At 42.7% G+C, this 18,367-nt stretch overlaps 1 protein-coding gene across 10 annotated transcripts in view; it reads left to right on the forward strand.

The window, feature by feature from the left end:
- Positions 1 to 18,367, forward strand: part of FRMD4A (FERM domain containing 4A) — a 679,421-nt gene that overhangs the window by 566,779 nt on the left and 94,275 nt on the right. For all 10 annotated transcript variants that reach the window (XM_064368421.1, XM_064368419.1, XM_064368420.1 and 7 more), the window contains one exon: positions 14,668 to 14,751. In XM_064368421.1, the coding sequence (XP_064224491.1) occupies positions 14,668 to 14,751 (84 nt within the window). The remainder of the gene's footprint in view (positions 1 to 14,667; positions 14,752 to 18,367) is intronic.

Here is an 18,367-nt window from a genome sequence, read left to right on the forward strand (position 1 = left end):
TAAAATGTAAGCCCTTGCTTCTCTATTTAAAGAAACTATTCACCATGTCCTTTTTAGGTGGACAGCTTATTAATGTTACATGTTAATAATGAGACCTAACGCTCAACTTGCCAATTGAAACAGATAGAACGGGCAGAGAAAACACAGTAATAGCAAGGGAGATATTCTCCACTACATGCAAAGCCCAGAGATTGCTGGAAAGCTGACATTCGGGCCCAGTCACATGCCCATTGTCCTGATGTTAGACAGGCTACTCAAATGTCTCGTGGAGGCTTGAATCACCACTGTGGCATGACTATGGTTGCAGCTAACCCAACAGTTTTTACAAGTATGTGGACGTCTCTTTTTTTCTCTCAATGTAGTCCCTGCCCCTCAAGGGACAAAATGTCTTACAGGGAAATTTCGCTCATGAAAGTGTTACAACATAAAAGCATCCCACCTCTACTTCCCTTCCGTCTTAGGATATTGTGTTGGAGAAAATACAAGCAGACAACTACTGGGAATCTGTAAATGGTGTTAATAACCCTGTAAAACTGCAAACTTGTCATTTATTTCATTCTTCACTGTGTGTTGATCGCTGAAATTGTCCTGAAATCTCTCGTGATCATCACCAGATCCTGCACAGAGCAGAGGGTGTAGCCAGCCATTAGCAGGACTGTCTGCCCAGAGACAGATATTATTCCTGGGATTCTGTTTGATCAAACTCCTCTGAAAAAAAAAAAAAAAGGCTGGGGCAACCCATTCTTGAGAATCAAAGTTTAGAGACAAAAAGAGTGAACTACCTGAACAGGAAAGGAAAGCATCAAGGCATAAGGTTCTGGCCCATCAACAGGAAATTAGCAAATTAGTGGTAAAAGGAAACACAAATCATATCTCTACTCCATCTAAGAACCTGTCTGTTTCCCCATGCTTTGAGGTATTTCATCTGTAAATGCAGCAAAAACTACTTCTGTTTGTGGCCACCTGTACTTGGCTGTCTCTGTCACTGGATTTTCAGGTCTCAACTGCTTTCTACTTGCTCTCCTTGTACATTTCTCAGGCTTTCTTTTTATAATTATTGTTTTTTAAATTTCTTCGGAGTCTCCTTCTTTTACCCAGGCTGGAGTACAGTGATGCAATCATGACTCACTGTAACCTCCAACTGCTGGGTCAAGTGATCCTCCTGCATCAGCCTCCTGAGTAGGTGGGACTACACACATGAGTCACTGCACCGGGCTAGTTATTTTGTTTTTTTGTAGAGATGGGGTTTCACCATGTTGACTGTTCTTAGTCAGACATCTCAGGAAAAGCAAAAACTTATTTTATAGTCTAAAACAAGGATCAGCAAGCTTTCTTTGTTAAGAGCCAGATTGTGAATATGTTGAGTTTTGCATGCAGTATAATCTCTGTTGCAATTACACAACTCTTCCTCAGTGCAAAAGCAGCCCCATAGGATAAGTAAATGAATGAGCCTGATGGCATTCCAATAAAACTTTATTTATGGATACAGAAATTTGAATTTCATACAAATGTTCATATATCACCAGATATTGTTCTTTTGATTTCTTTTTCTTTTCTTTTTTTCTTTTTTTGAGACAGAGTATTGCTCTGTTGCCAGGCACCAGGGTGGAGTGCAGTGGCATGATCTCGGCTCACTGCAACCTCCACCTCCCGGGTTCAAGCAATTCTCCTGCCTCAGCCTCCCAAGTAGCTGGGACTATAGGTGCATGCCACCACACCCAGCTAATATTGGTATTTTAGTAGAGATGGGGTTTCACTATGTTGGCCAGGATGGTCTTGATCTCTTGACCACATGATCCACCTGCCTCAGTCTCCCAAAGTGCTGGGATTACAGGCACGAGCCACCACACCCGGCCTTGATTTCTTTCTCTAATCAGTTAAAAATGTAAAAGCCATCCTTAGTTCATAGGTAATACATAAACAAGCAGAGGACTGGATTTGTCCAGGGGGTTGTAGTTTGCTGATTCTAATCTCAAATCCCATCTCTTCAAGCTCTGTTCGAATATTTGTATAAAAAGACTTCTAGGCCCCTTTTATTTAAGTTTTCCAAGTTTTTGGTACAAAGCAGTGGCAGTCAAATTTTTAAATAGATAATGACTGTAACTAGCCTTGGGTGGAGACCTTGAACTTTGTAGGTGGCCAATAACCATTTAGTGCATTTGCTGAACATATGTTTTCAGGTTATAGAAACTAAATCCTTGTTAAAATTTTTCTTTGTTACTTTTTTATGACATTCATTTGGCCTTGGAATGTGAGGTTTTGATAAGTGCCAGTCCATATCTACTTACAAAGATTTCTGAAGTCCCATGAAAAAAATGATTTAAAAACCACAAATCCAATGGATTCCAGTGTCTAGTCTACTTACTGTGAAGATACTATTTCCCCCCCAACATTTCTTTTGCCAGCTCTGAACTCTGCTGTAAATATTATTTATTTTGAGAATACCCTGACAAGATGGAATGTCAACTGGGAATAGCATGATCTGGCCCCTGGATCATGGGAACGTGTGGCCACATGGATTGCCAGGGAGAAGGAAGTGTAGACCTGGCCTCAGCAGTAATTCACGGCCCCCTAATGAGCTTTTGGAATGCCAGCTTGTTGGCTGAATTCAAAGAAACAAAGGATCTGGGTTGTGCTCTATTTGTCAAAGTGCTACTTCTACCTGGCAATTTGTTTGTAAGGGCAGCTGTCTGGGAAGAGAATTCACTGTCAAGAGAGGGGAGAGGTCAGACACTTTATCCAAAAGGTCAGTTTACACCATGGACAGTGTGGGTGATCTGTTACATGGGAGTCCCTGATAAACACCCTCTTTCTGTAGCAGGCCCATGCTAGTAAAGCCATCTTCAGAGATCCAGAGAAACTAGTACACTTGAGTGGCCTAAACTTTTGGAGTAAGAGAAGTAATTACACATTCCTTCCCATCTACTTCTGGGAAGATACCCAACACATTGAAATTGACCATGTTCACTTCAGTGACTAAGCATTAGGCATTTTAGATGTCTCATTCTCATAACTTATATAATTTATATAAATAATTTTTTTTTTTATAGAAAGTTGTTTTTGCTATTGATGCAGGATTTTTTGCTCCTTAGTTCAGCTAAAATCCAGGTTCTTGTCTCACGACCAGGAAAAATTAGGCACACAGACTCATTGAAGGGTGAGGAGAGTAGACTATTAGGCAAAAAGAAGGCTCGCAGCAAAGAAACGGGGGTTCTGCCAACAGCCTCCCACCACACAGATTGAATACCAGGCTCCTCCCCTGCATAAGGCACAAATTCCTGGTGGCTCCACCTGCTTCTCCCAGTGTGCATGTGGGCTCCGGTCCCTTGCAGGCACACCTGGGCAAGACCCTGTGCAGATTTCCTTGTCTGCATCTGCTTGCCTCCTACATCTATCACTATGTTATTAAATGCATGACTATATAACCTTAGTTGTATTTAAAAGAATGGCTTTGACTTCCATACTGTAGATATGTTTTCCTGGAAAATATTAATAAAGTATCAGCCTAGAACACACAGAACCCTAGGGAAGGCTTTTCTAGCTATAATACAGGGTCTAGAGTTGAATCTAAGATATTCTAAAATCTAGAGGATCCAATAACCTTTTAAATGAACGGCCACCACAAAAGATAAGGTAACTCTTTCATAGTCTGAGAGGTCTGAATGTATAACTTCCCAAAAGGCTATTTTCTTCAGGATACTATTATACTAGATGTTTACATTTCAGGGACTATATCCAAATTACATTTCTGTGGAATGAGTATTAATCCATAAATTATGGGAGCAGTTTCTTTGAGGTACAAGAGAAAAGAGGGTTACTTTTACAAAAGAGAAGTCAAGGGCTGGGCACGGTGGCTCAGGCCTGTAATCCTAGTACTTTGGGAGACCAAGGTGGCGGATCACCAGAGGTCGGGAGTTTGAGACCACATTGGCCAACATGGTAAAACCCAATCTCTACTAAAAATACAAAAATTAGCTGGGCGTGATGGCAGACGCCTGTAATCCCAGCTACTCGGGAGGCTGAGGCAGGACAGTTACTTGAACCTGGGAGGTGGAGGTTGCAGTGAGCCGAGATTGCACCATTGCACTCGAGCCTGGGCGACAAGAGCAAAACTCTCAAAAAAAAAAAAAAAAAGAAGTCAAAAGTGCTGATACACCTGAATAGAAAGAGAACTGTATAAAGGCAACTCTGAACTGTAACCAGTCTTTCTTATGAAACTCACTGGCTCTTCCGTTTCTTCTTTTGGGCTCTCTTTTTTGCTCAGCAGATGCCTGAAGGCTTATTCTTACATAACTCTCTTTTTCTTTCCCGTTAACAGAATAGCTCACTTCCTTGTCGTAGTGGACTTTACACTGAAATGTCAGGTTTAGCGTGCTGAGTGAGAGAAAATGACTGTAATATATATAGATAATTAGTATTTTCCGCCATAGGAAGAGATACGGGCCACACATGTTCATATTCTACCACATGGTGGACAAATTTTTATGATACCTCTAAAGGTTTAGGAAATAGTCTTATCTAAAAATAACATTTTTTCACTTTTATTGTTTTCCTTAGCACAGCATGTAGTAATCTCATTTCATTTCCTGATGTATATACATGTAAAACAAAGAACCTCATGTCTATCGACAATCAGGAAGTCAGTAGAGTTGGCATTTCTGTTTAAAAACAATTCAGGAGCCTCCAAGCTGTTAACAGACACAGCTGTGGACCAAATATTTGGAAGACAAGAGCTGATGCAGTTTAAAAACAAAACATTCTCTCTCGATAATCGCTGTTGACCATTGGTCAACTAACAGACATTATCTATGATTCATACATACTTATTCATCGTAAACACTGCAGGACTTTGAGAATGGAGCACTGATGTTTTCTATTTTAAAACTTTTTTCAACTCTTGGGTTATGGTAGAAAAACTAATATTCTCTTCCTTGAAAAGGTCAGTGCAGAGAATACCTCATTTAATCGACTGATAGGACATCCACATTTTCTAGTTATATTCTAATTTAATTTAACATAAGTCTTATTGCAACTCTGTATTAAGTGAGGTACTACATACAAAAACTTGATTTTTTGGTTTTTGTCTCTAACAAAACCTTAACCGAAAACCTTATTAGCCAATCTCCTTACCCTGATTTTGAGAATCACTTCAACTCTGTCAGCCCTTCTGATCTTTCTAAAAATGTGCCACAGATTTTCTTAAAATAACAACTTTAAGCAATGCATGGTGGCTCACACCTATAATCCCAGCACTTTTGGTGGTTGAGGCGGACGGATTGCTCGAGCCCAGGAGTTCAAGCCATCCAGAGCCACATGGCAAAACTCCGCCTCCACTAAAAATACAAAAACAATTAGCCAAGCATGGTGGTGTGTGCCTGTATTCCCAGCTACTTGGGAGGCTGAGATAAGAGGATTGCGTGATCCCAGGAGGCAGAGGCTGCAGTGAGCTGAGACTGCCTCACTGCACTCCAGCCTGGATAACAGAGTGAGACCCAGTCTCAAAAAATAAAATAAAAAACAATATTTAGCATTTTACAATATTGAAATATTTTAAAAATGTTTTCTGCTAAACAATGCAAATCATAAATGCCAAAATCACACTACCTTTGAAAGAATCGTCCATACATTAACAGACACAAGTAAAAAACATGTATTCTATAGAGTATTTTGCTAACAAGATTTATTGAAACCAGATCAGTAAAGCTCTGTTACTCTGGACCATCTTCTGGGATCTGGAAATATCTTTGTTTCCAAGGACTGGATATACTGATGCTAATCACTAAAACAGGATTCTCCCAGCATGAGATTTATTAGGACCAGAAAGCAAACACCACCTAAAAAAGACAGACAGTAAGGAAATTCCATGTAAAGATTCTTGGGCCACATTTTGCTTACCTGGCGGACTCTGTTCAGCGGAGCCCATCACGTGCTTAAGAGGCAGTGGATGGCACCCTGTGTCTCAGGCTCGCCATTCCAAATAAACACAGTCACCAAAGGAAAAGAACTCATGCTGTGATTGAATACTTGGGGGTCAGTTTATATGACATCTGTTCCAGATGAAATGCCTGTCCAAGTGAGAGAATATCAGCTTATCAGAGCTTAGTGTGTGGTGGCTAAGAAATCTTAGTGTGTGCCTGTGGTGTGAATCTGCAAGTTAACTAATTCTGTTTCTTTAAAACAAAAACTGAAAAACAGCTTGCTTTTAGAACTGAAACAATGCATCACCTAATCAATAGAAACAAATAGCAGGCCCTCATTAACTGGGAAAATTGATTTTCACCTCCATTTTAGGAGAGGAGTTGGAGTATTTATTTGTGCTGAAAAATTCCCATTAACTTCCACAAACCACATGTTATTAGGTGCCCAGGAGAGCAGTTAGAGGCAAACATGTGAAGACCTTTTAGTATTTTATCTTCTATAAATCATGGGATGGTGTGCTCACTAGTGTGGAGAGAAAAAAAATTTTATGACCAAAAAAAAAGTACCTTCTTGATTTTTTTCTTTCTCTCTTTGAAATCTGTTCTGACTTTACAAAGAGCCATTTGTGAATTAATATAAACTCAACTTACTGGTATCTGAAAATTCCAGGATTGTCGTCTTTTTTGCCAGGCTAGAGGATGACTTATAGGAAGTCATGGGCTAAGGAAAAGCTTTAGATGATCAACAGGAAAAGAACACGAAGAACTAGCTTTCTTTTAAATGACTTTTTTTTAAGTAATATAAACATTTATATCTATTGCGATCTTTAAAAAGATGACAAAGTTATTTTCTTGCCAGCTACAACATGGAGAACCTGATTAATCTAAAGCAGCAGTCTGTAAATCACAATTCCTAGTATACCAATATCATTTCCTTGCACTTACATAAGTGGTTTTACTGCTACAGCTCTAAGCAAGCTCAGTTTCAGATCGTTATTAGATCATTTGGGGCATATTTCCCTGCAATTTTTTAATTGGCCACTTGAAAGAAAACAGCTGCTATGAGAAATAGATTTGCTGAGACTTTTAGATAATTAGTGAAAAAATACTCAGTTATGTTTGAAATGGTTAACGTTTAGAATATAACTTATGTAACTTAACAGTATCTTTAATATCTATTTAAACTTGCAAATTTCTCTATTGGAAACATCCTAGAAAAAAAAAACGTTTATCTGTCAAACTTGAAACACTAATCAGCCCAAAGAATAGTTTTTGTGGGAAGAATTAAAATTAATATGATTCTTATATACTATTTACATACTATTGTACACACACACACACACACACACACACACAAGAATTGTGTGTGGTGTTTTCCCATTATTTAAAAATGGCTTTGAGGGCCATGAGTAATTGAAGAGCAGCTGGAATCTTTCACACTAGCAAGAGCTTTTGAAAGGAACAGAATCTGTAAAAAATTTGATGCTAAATGGTTAAGTGTTAAAGTTATAAATTGTCACAGAAAGCTTTGTTTTGTGCACAAAAGTCCATTTCACTGAGCTTTCAAGTATGTAATTCACATTTTCAAAGCATAAAAAAGTATTTGGCGAGGGATAGGGGTTTGTTTTTTTTTTTTGTCTTTTGGTGTTTTTTTGCAGGATGATATTCTTTACATCCTATGCGAACTGCTTAGAAGCCAAGTAAGGAGGAAGTTTTTGTATTATGACAGCTTACTTCTTTTGTTAAGCATTTATTGAGCATATTAAAATATCATATTTTGAGTTATACCTGTGAACAGCAAAAAGTTTCACAACTACGGCACTGTATCAGTTTTTCCGAGTGGAGATTTCCAAACTAAAGGGTGATACTGAGAAATGTAGAAAATTAATCATTTCTTCTTGGGGTTTTTGAATAAAATTGTTTGCCTGAAATTGTAGACTTATGAAACAATTTTTTTTTTTTTTTGAGACAGAGTCTCGCTCTTTCACCAGGCAGGAGTGCAGTGGCGCGATCTCCGCTCACTGTAACCTCTGCCTCCTGGGTTCAAGCAATTCCTCTGCCTCAGCCTCCTGAGTAGCTGGGATTACAGGTGTGTGCCACCATGCTCTGCTAATTTTTGTATTTTTAGTAGAGACAGGGTTTCACCATGTTGACCAGGATGGTCTTGATCTCTTGACCTTGTGAACTGCCCTCCTCAGCCTCCCAAAGTGCTGGGATTACAGACATGAGCAACTGCACCCGGCCTGAATTTTTTAATGTTGTTTTTAATTTTACATGTTTATGTCTAACCTAGATTAGAAATTCACAAAACTTTCCTTTCATCCCAGAAAACCGGATTCACTAATCAAAGAAGAAATCTTTACTTATATAACAACAACTGGCATCAGAAAGAAAGGCACTGCCAGGCACAGTGGCTCATGCCTATAATCCCAGCACTTTGGAAAGCATAGGCAGTAGGATTGCTTGAGCCCAGGAGTTCAAGACTAGCCTAGGCAACATAGTGAGACCTCATCTCTACAAAAAATTTAAAAATTAGCCAGGTACGGTGATAAGCACCTGTAGTCCCAGCTGCTTGGAGGTTAAGGCAGGTGGTTCTCTTGAGCCTGGGAGCTGAGGCTGCAGGGAGCCGTGATCTCAAAACTGTACTCCAGCCTGCGCAACAAAGCAAGACCCTGTCTCAAAAAAAGAAAAAAAAAAATAGAAAGGCACATAATTCATAAATGTGTTTGCAATATTGCCTCCCCACTTGGTAAATTCATGTGATGTATCTATGATACATGTGCAGAATTCAGAATCCCATGCTGGGAAAAACTCCTGGGGCCTCCGGGTGGTTCCTTTTGTCTGCAAATAGTCACACACTGTGGCAGGAGAAGTTTCTCAGACAGATGGGGCCCAAACCAATGGTGGACAACCCCTGCAATGCTGCTGGAGCCATCGCTTCATGGAGCCTTTCCTGCACACCTGGGGAGGAAAGCATGTGATGGGGCAGAGATAGGCAGGTGCTCTATTTTCTTTGTTGTAACTCCAACTTCACCTTGGTTTACCAACAAGAGGAGGAAGGAAGGAAAGGGAAATGAAAGAAGATTGTTTGCTGCCTGATTTCTTAAAGATCAGCAAAGAATAAAAATCTGTAACTTCCCTCATTAATCTGTCTCGGTTTTCGAGATCCATTGCATGATTGCATAAAGGAATACAGAGTCACATACGCATATTTAGAAATTGAGGTTCTCAGTGTTTACGGATTCAGAGCTTGGCAGGTTTTAGGCAGGTAATACAGGGCTTGCACCACAGCCTGGGCAGGGCCTAGGGCAGCACCTGGAATTAAAGACATTAGCACGCCCCGCATAAAACATGGATGTGCCCACCAAGTGGGCGCAGATAAAAAGGTCCTTGCCTTGTGCAGAAAGATTCTGAGCCAAATGGACTCAGAAATGTTTCTTAGAGCTTCTTGAATTTTGGAATTGTGATAATGGCTTAAGGACCTGCAATACTCTACTTATGAAATATTCCACCCCGGAGAACTTGACCTTCATTATCTACTCATAAAATATGGAGGAGTTAGGCCAATGCTAGCATTATATTACTGTTTCTGAGTTTCGGGCTGTTCCTTTCTGTTATGCAAGTATAACATGCAGGGTTTTGTGCTCTGCTGTTTTCGTACCAGTGCAGATAGAAACAACTGCTTGGGCCTGGCGCAGTGGCTCACGCCTGTAATCCCAGAACTTTGGGAGGCTGAGGCGGGCAGATCACCTGAGGTCAAGAGTTCGAGACCAGCCTGTCCAATATGGTGCAACCTCATCTCTACTAAACATACAAAAAATTAGCTGGGCCTGGTGGCATGCACCTGTAGTCGCAGCTATTTGGGAGGATGAGGCAGGGGAATCGCTTGAACTGGGAGGCAGAGGTTGCAGTGAGCTGAGATTGCGCCACCGCATTCCAGCCTGGTGACTGAGCAAGACTCCTTCTCAAAAAAGAAAAGAAATGACTGGTTTTAGGAATAAATCTTTCACACTAAGCATATTCTATTTTCCCCAAGTTTCTCTCACAAATCACATACATCTCATCTGACCCAAGGGGACTTTCTTGAAAATGTTATTTCCAAGTTTTTTAAAGAAAAGCAAACACGTTGAGGACTTTCACTCGTCCTTCTCTCTCAGGTTGAATTTTTGCTTTCTTCACTTTGTGGTATCTTGCTTCAGTGTGTTGCTGTTCACTGTGGCAAATTCTCTACTTGATATATTGCTAGAAATCTTTGTTTTTCCCCAGTAGATCATTCTAACTTCCCTTGTTTTATGAGGAGTAGGCTGTAGAAGACAGGCACATCAGCTCAAAAAAATCCCCACTAAATCAAAGACCAATATAGCACTGACCTACCATTTTTATGCTGGCAACATGAATAACTGCCTGAGAGTTTTTAATAAAAGCTGCTTAATATTCAAGATAAGAAGACTTGAATGTTATTCTCAATTTAGCAACTGGCTCTCCGAGATAGGTTTTTGCATTTTTCTTTTTCTTTCATTTTCTTTTTGTTTTTGAGACAGGGTCTCCCTCTGTTGCCCAGGCTAGAGAACAGCAGCATGATCATAGCAAACTGTGATGTCAAACTCCTGGGCTCAAGCGATCCTCCCACTTCAGCCTCCCAAATAGCTGGGGACTACAACAGCAAACCTCTACACCTGGCTAATTTTTTTAATTTTTATTTTTGTAGAGATGGAGTCTCGCTATATTGCCCAGGCTGGTCTCAAACTCCTGGACTCAAGCGATCCTCCCACCCCGGCCTCCCAAAGTACTGGGATTACACGCATGAACCAACCACATCTGGCCCTTTTTTTGCCTTCTTCCAAAAATGGAAGGCAGCCATAACGAACTGTTTTAAAGTTTTTTACAAGTTGGCATTTATCACATGCCATGAACTCTGGGGAATACATTGAAGTGGAAGGCATTGAGGAAGGAAGCTGTTAACTTCTAGAACATTCATTAGGCCACAGCCTTGCAAGTCTCTGGGGGTAGAGTGACCACGTTTCCCATTAGGGCAGCTTTCTGATGTTCAGCCACTGAGTTTGGCCGGATTGACAGGACTGGACACTTCTAAGTTATTACAGATGTTTATAAACAGCAGAAAAGCAAACAACATTTCTACAGATTTGTCCTCAGGGAAGGAAGAAGGGTCATGGATCCCTTCCAGAATATAATGGATTTGGACGGGCTTCACGCCTTGGTGATTTCTTGTTATATTTTTTTGTGTAACCTTGCCCTGGAGCACTAGAGAACCCACCGCAGGCTTCAGTGAGGAAATCAAACTTGTGGCTGACACCCGGGAAACTTGTTTGCCAACAAGCAAAGGTTTGGTGGGTAAAACAATCCCTTCTTCCTGGAGTTCCTTCCTTCCCCAAATATACTTTAGATGTGATGGGTGTGAGTAAACCCACACTCAAGTTTCAGCTCCTTCAGGGAGCCACTAATTGCCTGTCTCATGATTTCATCCAGTAAGTTGATCTGAGAACAGTGCCTTTCACATGGAAGCCAGCACTCTGCATGCTGATGAACCAATAAATCAAATCCCTTTTCTCAGGGAACTTACCGTGAAGCAGGGAGAGGATCTGGAAATTCATCATAGTGGACCCTCATGTATTCGGTGAATTGAAAATTTGCTGAAACTATGCCTTTATAGCATGCGAGTAAAAATTACCGATTATACTTGGGATTGGAATGGAATCTTCCTGAACACTGGGAGTTGACCCGTTTGAAAGCCACTAGGGGCTGTCCTGCCATCTGCCTCCTGGATCAAACCCAGGAGAGGTTGACCCCTCTGAACCTGGCATTAAAGTTTGACAATTCTGTGCCTGTCCTGCCCTTTTCAGCGTATTGCCCCTGACATTCCACTGACTCTGATGGATTCTTCAGTTCATGTGGCCCCATGTCTGTCTGTGTTCCACTCGGGAGAAAAGTGATATTCTTATGCTTTTCTTCCTGCACAGCCTCCCCTAAAGCTGGTCTTACAGCAGAGCCCAGGGGGACCGTTATTTCCTCTGAGTTTTCCTGTTGTTTGGATTGACATGATCACACATCACCCTGTGGTCAGTGAGCTTTGTAGGTGCTCCTCTCACCTTCCCAGCTAAATCGTGGGGACCTGCTGGTTAAGGACCATATCTCATCATTTTTTGCATCCCCTACAATTCTTTCCATGTAATAGCAGGGGCTTCATCAACACCTTCAGCTTATTGATTATCAATTGATCAGTCCTTGCCTCACTTAGAGTCTAACCATTCAAGTACTTGAATAGATCGATTCAAACAGTTGACACATTGAGCTTTTCCCTCTGGTTGGTCGTTTAAAGCCAGGATTCACCAACACCACTAGTCATGGCGTTGTTTTCCTTCCTTCCTTCTTTTCTTTTCTTTCATTTTCTTTTCTTTCTCTCTAGCCTTCCTTCTCTCCTTACTCTCTTTCTCTCCCTTTCTTTTCTTCCTTCCTTTTTTCCTTTTTCCTTCCTTCTTTCCTTTTTCCTTTCCTTTTCTTTCTCTTTCTCTCTCTTTCTCTCCCTTCTCTCTCTCTTTTCTTTCTTTTTCTCTTCTTTCCTTTTTTCCTTTCCCTTTTTTTCCTTTCCTTTCCTTTCCTCTTTTCTCTTCTTTTTTGACAGGGTCTCCCTCTGTCACCCAGGCTGGAGTGCAGTGGTGCAGTCACAGCTTACTGCAAATTCAGCCTTTCAGACTCAAGCTATCCTCCTGGGTAACTAGGACTACAGGCATGCATCACTATGCATGGCTAATTTTTATATTTTTTGTAGAGGCAGGGTTCCACTATGTTGCCAAAGCTGATCTTGAACGCCTGGACTGAAGTGATCCTCCCACCTTGGCCTCCCAAAATGCTGGGATTACAGGCATGAGCCACCACGCCTGGCCTCATTCTTTCTTAGGGCACTGGAAAAATGCTTTTTCTGGGAGTGCTCTAATGTCCTGTAACCTCCGTGTTTTCTTTATCAACACACATAGAGAACTAATGTGTTCTTGTATTGCTGTGGTTTTGCCCAGTGGTACTGGGCATCCCATGGTGACACTGCTGGTTGCATTGCCCTTGACTGTGTTTCTTGCCAGGGACACAGGGAACGACACATCCTCCAGTTAGCAGCATGGGTGCTGGAGTGTCCACCATTCAGGCACCTCAGGAATTCCCCTCTATGGCTGCGAGATTCCTTCCTTCCTTCGGATTTATACCTTGAGTTCCTGTTTCATTGCTTTTTAGATGGCACTGCCCAGGGTCTTGGTGGCCAATACTTGCCTTCATTAGTATAAGCAACCTTGAAGCTGCTAACGTAGCCCAAGTCAGAACTGCGGATTGAAGGCAGAACTCTCCTACATGCGCCTTTGCAAACCCAACTGAGGCTTCCAAAGCTCTTGGGTGGACCAGGATAGGGAAACGCTCTTTCAATATCAGAACCATCCCAAAGTGGCTGCCGCTGGTCGCTCCGGAGATAGTGGGTGGGTGCAGACACCACAGGTGGTCCAGCCCAGAGGGGATGCAGACCTGCTGAGTGTCTAGGGAGGAGTCAGGCACCTGAAGAAGGCTGGCCAAACTAGGGGAGTTTAAACCATCCTCCAAACTTGAGCATCTGTGAGTCTATGGGAAAAGAATTTCTGGTTTCAGGACCAGATGGATAAAACCACCTAATGGTACAGGTTGAGTCTCCCTCATCCCAAATGCCTGGGAGCAGAAGTGTTTCGGATTTCCTTCAGATTTTGGAATAGTTGCATTACTTACCGACTGGTTGAGCAGCCCCAAATCTGAAAATCCACCATCCAAAGTGCTCCAGTAAGCATTGCCTTTGAGCGTCATGTCGGCACTCATGAAGTGTCAGATTTTGGAACATTTCTGATCTGGGATTTTTGGATATGGGTTACTCAGCCTATTCCAGATGACGCAGTTCACACTTTCTAAGTAGTTTCTGAGCCTCGTCAAAACCAAAAGTTACAGACTGAGTCTCCCTCCCTGAAAATCTGAAATCCAAAATGCTCCAAACTCTGGAACTTTTTGAGTGACGACATGACGCTCAAAGGAAATGCTCATTGGAGCACCTCGGATTTCAGATGTTTAGGTTTTGTGATGCTCAAGCAGTAAGTATATAAATGCAAATATTCAAAAATCTGAAAAAATCTGGAATCTGAAACACTTTTGTTCCCAAGCATTTCAGATAAAGGAAACTCTATCAGTATTTATTTGTTATATTTCAGAAAACAGTTACCAGCACGTGGTCAACGTAAGCCGTGAAAACCAGCCTTGTATATTAACAGAGCAAATGCTCTTAAGGAGACAGCATTTGGATAGATTGCTTGCCCATTCTCAGAGCTCTGTGAGCCTAACGGCAGGGTCCTGGAGAACTTCTCTTAGGATTCTGCCCTGGGGAAACCCTGGGGACCTTTCTCCCCGAATTCCTGCTGAGGGATGCTCAGGGGCATTCACTCTGTGCCCCTCTGGGAAAGAAGTGTTTGGGAAGACACCCCTGGCCATCTGGGGGCGCTTTGCCAGCTTTCTGCTCCATGATAGGCGGTTACTGGGCTTGGTGTGTTCTGCCTTCGTTTATATCTGTATTAAGCAAATAACTAAGAAGAGAGCGCTCCTTCTTCCCACTGCTTTTTATTAAAAGGGAAGCAGATGTGGGGTCTCTCAGACAAGGCAGCCGGCCCAGGTGGGATCAGAGCGTGCGATTATTTTCTCAGCGGGTGAGTGCATTTCTGGGCATTCTCTCTTTCAGCAATGAAGTCGTGAGGAGTGACTTGAAGAAGCTGCCAGCCCTGCCCACCCAAGCCCTGAAGGAGCACCCTTCCCTGGCCTACTGGTAAGACCCCTGGAGTCTTCCCCAGGAGCAAGCCCTTCCTGGGGTGTGAGGGGACACAGGACTACCCAGACCAGCTCAGCTGTAGAGTCCCCCACCCAGGCGGCACTGAAGGAATTGGGAAGCAGACACCCAGACAGAACAGCAAAGGGGGCCAGCAGCCTTCCCAGCTGAGAGCCTCAGGGGTCTGACAGTATTTCAGGCTGAGGGCCTCAAGCAGACGCTGACCCACGCGTTTAATCTCTCTGAACAGGTGATGATTATTAACAAGCAGGTGTTCTGTGTTTCTCACAGAACCAAGATAAACGAGGCAGGCAGCTGGTGCCCACTTACCACTGATCAAGGACAAACTAGAAAGCTTTCTCCAGGAGGGAGCCACAGGGGCAGGGTCACATATCCCGGGCTTAAAGAATTGTTTTAACCAGTGTATGATATACATACCCTGTCTTGCTACTTTAGAATGCCCCAAGTAGTTTTCCACTTGTGGGGGTGGCTAGGTTTTCCTTGCCATCGTTCTTCTCAGCAAACAATGTATTTTATCACACACTCAGCATTTCTCAACACAGGACAACTGAGTACACCCTCCCTCCACCAGCTCCCACGTGCCAGCCTGGACTCACAGCTGTATTAAGTACCTTGTGTCTTCACAAAACCGTTTTCTGCATTTATTTATCTATTTTTATTTTTTTGAGATGAATCTCACTCTGTCACCCAGGCTGGAGTACAGTGGTAGGATCTCGGCTCACTGGAACCTCCATCTCCCAGGTTCAAGCCTTTCTCCTGCCTCAGGCTCCTGAGTAGCTGGGAGTACAGGCACACATCACCACACCCAGCTAATTTTTATACTTTTAGTAGAGATGGGGTTTCACCATGTTGGTTGGGCTGGTCTTGAACTCCTGACCTCAGGTGATCTGCCCACCTCAGCCTCCCAGAGTGCTGGGATTACAGGCATGAGTCACTGCTCCCAGCCCGTTTTCTGCATTTACTTAAATGAAGTATTGCACATGAGACCTCTCCTTTTCTGTTTCTTCTTTTTTTTTTTAATTTTCAAAAAGAATACCTTCTAAATTTTTACTTTGGAAGCTTCGCTGCCTTTGAGAGCCTTTCATGTGCTGCTAGAGTTTCATTTTGGAAGACCTGTCATTTGATGACAGGATGTGTGAGGTTCTGAGACGTGGGAGAACCAGGGTCTTTTTCTTTGCAGAAGAGAGAGATTGATTTTTTTTATTTTCCCTCGATGTTTCATATCTCCTGATTAAGTCGCAATGTAACGTTATGCCGAAGCTCATCTGTCAGCCCCTAAATGACTGATTCTGAATGATTCAGGCATTTGAAAGGTTCTCAGATTGTGGTTTGGGCCATAGTTGGGCAGGGCTTGTGTTCCTGGATAAGGTTTTGCAATCTTGCTGGCCTCCTAAGCCCTGACCACTGCCCTTCGATAACTCTGAAACTGCTTCTCTGACATTCCTTCTGATTCCCTAACAGAAATCATTGCAACTGCTTTTTTGTTTCGTTTTGAAACAGAGTCTCACTCTGTCACCCAGACTGGAGTGCGGCAGTTCGATCTCGGCTGACTGCAACCTCTGCCTCCCTGGTTAAAATGATTCTCCCACCTCAGCCTCCTGAGCAGCTGGGACTACAGGTGCACGCCACCACATCTAGCTAATTTTTTGCACTTTTTTTTTTTTTTTTTTTTTTTGAGACGGAGTTTCGCTCTTGTTACCCAGGCTGGAGTGCAATGGCGCGATCTCGGCTCACCACAACCTCCGCCTCCTGGGTTCAGGCAATTCTCCTGCCTCAGCCTCCTGAGTAGCTGGGATTACAGGCACACGCCACCATGCCCAGCTAATTTTTTGTATTTTTAGTAGAGACGGAGTTTCACCATGTTGGCCAGGATGGTCTTGATCTCTTGACCTCATGATCTGCCCACCTCAGCCTCCCAGAGTGCTGGGATTACAAGCATGAGCGACCTCCTGGCCGCAACTGCTTTTATTTAAAAGCAAAACAAAAAGCACAGACCAGGTCGATCCTAATAAACTGCAACCTGTGACTTGTGTAAGTGCTTTTGATGACAGTTTCTGAAATATAAGGATTATGAGCATTTCATCTTGTCTGGACACTTTCCAGACAGTAAACTAGTTGTTCATTGATTCGGGTGACTTTCAGAGATTCCTTTGGCTGGGGTGGGGCATACTTGATGCAGGGTTCATTAGCAGGATTCAACTCTGGCTCATAAATCACATCTCTCTGAGAGACCACATCATGGGGTAGCTGGGCCCTAGGCTGCGAGCTCCCTTCTGTGTCTGGCATCCCTCATTTCATCTCTTTCATCTGTTTTATTGCCACTCCTCTTTTGGAAACATAGATGTAGATAGATAATGGCTTTCTCTAATTATAATCTGTCCCGAAAGAGGAAAATCTGTTTAACCTGCAGGGATTTTGCACACATCACCTTCCAAATGTCGAGACTTGCAGTCCGAACACCAAAAAATGATGGTCCCATTTCCTTGTTCGTGGACCCTATTCCCCACCTCCCTAATTCCCTATGCTGCTGGGCCTTATCCCTCTGTAGCCTCCTGGCTGTTCACTTCCAAAAATCCAGTAGTCAAGGCCACAGGGATGTGAGAGGTAACTAGAGAGGACCAGGGAGGAATGTACTCGCCTTTGAGAGCTGTCCTGTTGTGGGTCACTCAGTCATCTCTTCATTCATTCCTTTCCATACCTTAGAGCACCGCTATGTACATTTCAAAAGTTTTGAACTTCTTCTCTTCTCCCCATGTCTCTGGATTTTCCCTTCACCATCTCCATTATCTGTTCTGTGTTCACACAATTACAAACCCAGAAGCACCTCCCTTCACCTACACTCCCTCTGTCTCTCCTCAGTATGAACATCTTCACCTATACCTGGCTTGCCAGAACGTCCAGTACCATCGTGACCAGGCCAGCAGTTTCCCTGAGCCCCCTTCAGACCCATAAGTGCCCAAGCCAGTGCTAAATGCCCTGAGAGGGTGGCAGGACGGGGGACTTTCAGTCCGCATCACAGCCCAGCCGATGCATAAAAGTCAATGACAGGGACCCTCCTGATGACACCCTGCTGAAAACAACAACCATGACCACAACATGTCATCACAGTTGGCTAGCTGGTGTTGGCTCTAATAGTTCAACCTTATTTATATGGATTTTCGATTCTTATTGATGCATAATAGTTGTACATGTTTTTGGTGTTTATGTGATACGCTGATATCTATGTAATGCGTGGTGTTCAAATCAGGATAACTGGGATATCTGTCACCACAAACATTTATTTCCTTGTATTTGGAAACATTACAAATCTTCTTTGACATATGCAACCAATGATCGTTAACTATAATTTCCCTACTGCACTATCAAATACTAGAACGTATTCCTTCTACATAACTATTTTCGTACCCCTTATATATAGATTTTAAAAAATCAAAGCCACAAGGCGAGGGCTAAGTGCTGTCCATGCTTCATACAGATACAGAACAAAGAGTGAGCAGGTGCACAGAACTTGTTCACTGGCTTTCTCTCTGGGCCCCAGAATCAGCACTCAGCAAGGTTAACCAGGACCCCTTACTGGTGAGGGAGACCTTTCTCC

The sequence above is a fragment of the Aotus nancymaae genome, unplaced genomic scaffold, assembly GCF_030222135.1.
Source record: "Aotus nancymaae isolate 86718 unplaced genomic scaffold, 86718_ANA_hifiasm-v0.15.2.pri h1tg000077l, whole genome shotgun sequence".
NCBI lineage: Eukaryota > Metazoa > Chordata > Mammalia > Primates > Aotidae > Aotus > Aotus nancymaae.